This window comes from Nuphar pumila, chromosome 17 (genome assembly GCF_984573655.1).
Source record: "Nuphar pumila chromosome 17, dmNupPumi1.hap1.1, whole genome shotgun sequence".
In the NCBI taxonomy this organism is placed as follows: Eukaryota; Viridiplantae; Streptophyta; class Magnoliopsida; order Nymphaeales; family Nymphaeaceae; genus Nuphar; species Nuphar pumila.
Window position 1 is genome coordinate 66,311,208 of NC_143265.1, and position 3,964 is coordinate 66,315,171.

Here is a 3,964-nt window from a genome sequence, read left to right on the forward strand (position 1 = left end):
GAGTGAGCATCAGGTCAAGGGGCGTTAGAGTTCACACCTGGATGCGGTTCATCCCCAATCCAACCACCACGGCCGGTTTGTTATCAACCGTCAATTTTAGATGCCTGGGTGGCCGCAGATCTAGAGCTTGGGAAAATCTAAAATTTTATGGGGCCCTTCTACAAGATAAGCAATCTAGCCATGGTGGTTAGTTAATGCTCTGTTCACGGCATCCCTGTGACTCCGTGTTACCCCTGACCTGATTCCCACTCATCGAACAAACATGACAAATTAAAACACGCTTCATTTCCTAAAATGAAAAGCAAGGTTGAGAAACTGAATCCTTCCATATCTTCATGCGAATAGCCGTATCCTGTGAAAAAGAAAAAGATATGACCCGTATCTAAAAAAGATTCAGCTAGATAAGAAGACGCTGGGGCCACTTGGTGCGGCATCAAAATATATTTCTTATCACCCAACGAGCTAGCTCTTTATGAGCTGAACCATGAGCAGCTTTGGCTTGTCTCCCAGCCCAACGTGTGACATCAAAATATCTGCTTTGCTTTTCCTTTCGATAGTGATGCGGATAAACTCATCCCCACTTTCCCCACTCCCGCGAGAGTGTTAAACTACAGGTGTAACGTGGCCACCTTTTCATTATTTTACTAGATATTCGTTCAAACAGCAGGAAGGCAGATATTCAGCCGGTTCAATTCCATTGGCGGCCTTTGGTAATGTCATGGGATCAGAGTCTAGACACGCGCTTATCGTCTTCACTTGATGCCTATAAATTCCATTACGAGCGCGACTTTGTTACTGTCAAGAAGCGTTTGTCTATTGTTAAATACTGATCTCATGGGGAGTTTTGAGGAGAAGTTTAGAATTCAGGTGAGGATCTTGAGAGCAAGGAATGTGGAAATCTTCAGGGGAAGCCTCTTTGTCAGGTACTACCTCTGCACAAGCGGAGGCCAATCTTTCAAGCTCGAAACCAAACACTCTGTCTGCGGCTTCGAGCCACGATGGGATGAGGCCGTTGTCTTGGATTGCTTCGGTGACAAGAAGGAGCCGTTGGCGTTCCCACATGGAAAGATGGTGTTCGAGCTTCGTTTGCGAGGGATGATGGGGTCGAAGCTGGTGGGTAGCGGTGAGATTTCGTTTGCAGATGTGTTGGATTCTCCTGGTTTGTGCACAGAGCGCTGGTTGCCGCTGCAGCGGAGGAAGGGATGGAGATGCTCCGTCGATTCGAAGCCGCCTTCGCTGCGGATCGGCTTGTCGATGGTGGGGATGGAGGCCATGAAAGGGAATGGAAGGAGGTTGAATCGCGTTGTGAAGCAGCTGAATGATTCGGACCGATGTGGGTGTCTGGGTGGAGAGTGCAACTGCAGAGAGGATGAAGTTTTTGCTCTTTCTGCATCGTTGATCTGAGTCATATATTGGATCAATCATCACTCTTTTTGGAGTAATGACCATTTGACCATGAACGAGTTTAGAAACTAATGGTAGATGCTTTCAGAGAGAGGGAGAGAGTCCATGTTTTGCCTATTTTTTTTGCTTTTCTATCCTTGAGTTTGGAGTTCTAATGTGATCCAACTCCTTTGTGGCAAACAGAACGGAAAAATTAGTTTCTTCTTCTTCTTCTTTTTTTTTTGTATGTGTGTGTGTGGGTGGGTGGGTGGGTGGGTTTGGGGGGGGGGGGGGGGGGGGGACAAGTAAAATGAGATTCAGTAATAAAAAAAATGGCTAACGGCATCACTGCTACCCATTCACATGAAACTCGTTAGACCAGAGAAAGAGAGAGGGAGGTGTTTTAATTAGATTATTTTTCAGTTGGTGAGTTTTGCCCAAAGATTACTTGTTTTATCTACATAAAACTCTCTTGATGGAAATGAAACATAAAGACTATTTTTAATTATAATCACTACAAAAAAAGTTCAGCTTTACTGACACTAAAAGCACAAAGGAAAAAAGGCGATAAAGATCTTTATTGTGTTGTGCACCATAGTTGGTCTTGTCATTATAGCTTTTATTGGCTTGGAATGTTTGTGCCAGTAAATATAGTCTTTATTGACACAATTTTTTCCAAAATTTACACCAATAAAAATCTCTTTACTGACATTAATATGACGTTAGTAAAGATATTTTTTCATAATTTTAATTAAAAATATGTAATCTTCATTGGAGTAAAAAATTATTGCGCTAGTAAAGAACTCTTTACTAGCGCTAATATGACGTCAGTAAAGATATTTTCTCATATTTTAATTTAAAAAGAAATATCATCTTTATTAACACAAAAAAAATTTGCACTAGTAAAGAACTCTTTATCGCTAATATGGCGACAATAAAGAAATTTTTCCACAATTTAATTAAAGCAAATCATCTTTAATGGCATAAAAAAATTTATACCAGTAAAGATCTTTATTCTAATACATTTTTCACATTAGTAAAAATTATATATATATTTTTCGTTATCAATGTATTTATACATTCATTTATTCATTCATAAATTGCTCATACATACATTCAATAATATATATTTATTCATTTATAAATCTACTTATACATTCAATATTATATACTTGTTCATCCATTCATAAATTGCTCATACATACATTCAATAATGTATATTTATTCATTCATGAATCTACTTATACATTCAATATTATATACTTATTGATTCATTCATAAAGTTGTTTATACATTCAATATTATACATGCATTGAACCTGCTTATACATTCAATATTATATACTTATTCTTTTATTTATTCATTTATCCATGAATATGTTTATTCATTCAATACTATATACTTATTCATTCATTATATATTCAATAATATATACTTATTTATAAATCTGCTTATATTCATCGAATACAAAAAACTACTTATACATTCATTTATTTATATATAAACTAGATAAACATGCTTATACATTCATTTATTTATCCATTCACATACTACTATGTCTCTTTGTTCATCCCTGTACATCATCCATAACTTTAACATTCATAATTAAAACCCTCCAAAAAATAGATGCAAAACATCGATACTACGCTACTATATTGCTTCTTTTATCCCTCAATAACTTTAACATTCAAAAAAATAAAAAGATAGAGAGAAAAAGGTATTTTAATTAGATTGTTTTTCAATTGATGAGTTTGGCTGTCAAAAGATTCGTGGTACGTGTTTTATCCGCATAAAACTCACTGGAAATGAAACATAGAAACTATTTTTAATTATAATTCACTTTCTTCGTAATGCCATTAGGTACTTATATGAAATGACATCTGCTTAAGAGACAGCATTTTCTTGAGAAAAAGATAAAGTGCAATCATATTCCTGCAGCTGCACTTGAGCCCCATCCATATGCTGTTGTTGGGCCACATCGCTAATAAACTGCATGGAAAAGACCAGAGGCATGGTTAGATGATCGGGCCCAAGTACTTATCAGTCATGCAAAACACATAAAATCTCTATGCAAATTTTCTGTGTAAACACAAACACAGAAAATCACTGCATTTAAGTGTAAAACACAAAACACAGGAAATTGATAAAACTTTTTTATTATTATTAATTAAGCTGGGGTTAGGCAGACCCTACCAAAACAACAGACGTGTGTTGACACAGGACCCCGCTTATCGCGTGGGATACCACCACATGCAGAGCCATTTTTTATATTTTATGTGACCCAAATACTTTGTAAATTACCCAATCACTGGATCTGCTCCCCCAAAGATAGAGAGTGATTAGGTGCAGAGTCGTAATGTGACTGAACCTGATCCAGCCACTAAGTGTTCTGGTGATTAGACGTTTTGAAAGATGGGGGGGCACATGGATATTGCGACCTGCAATTGTTGAAGAGGCTTGACTTGACATTACAAAGCAGATTAGTTTTTTTTATGACAAAGTCCTCACCAAAGAGCGAAAAATCTAGGGTGAAGCCCCACGACCACCCTGCCTTGGGTGACCCATCTCTTAAAGCTAAGGA

At 37.3% G+C, this 3,964-nt stretch overlaps 1 protein-coding gene across 1 annotated transcript; it reads left to right on the forward strand.

The window, feature by feature from the left end:
* The first annotated feature begins 742 nt into the window (after nt 1-742).
* LOC149812082 (uncharacterized) lies at nt 743-1,617 on the forward strand. Its single transcript, XM_089993744.1, has one exon. It carries the CDS (start codon nt 760-762, stop codon nt 1,402-1,404), a length of 645 nt encoding a protein of 214 aa, XP_089849870.1. The 5' UTR covers nt 743-759; the 3' UTR covers nt 1,405-1,617.
* Nucleotides 1,618-3,964: the final 2,347 nt, after the last annotated feature.

Coding starts and splice junctions, on each gene's coding strand:
- LOC149812082 (XM_089993744.1), top strand. CDS start 760: ATGCCTATAAATTCCATTACGAGCGCGACTTTGTTACTGTCAAGAAGC.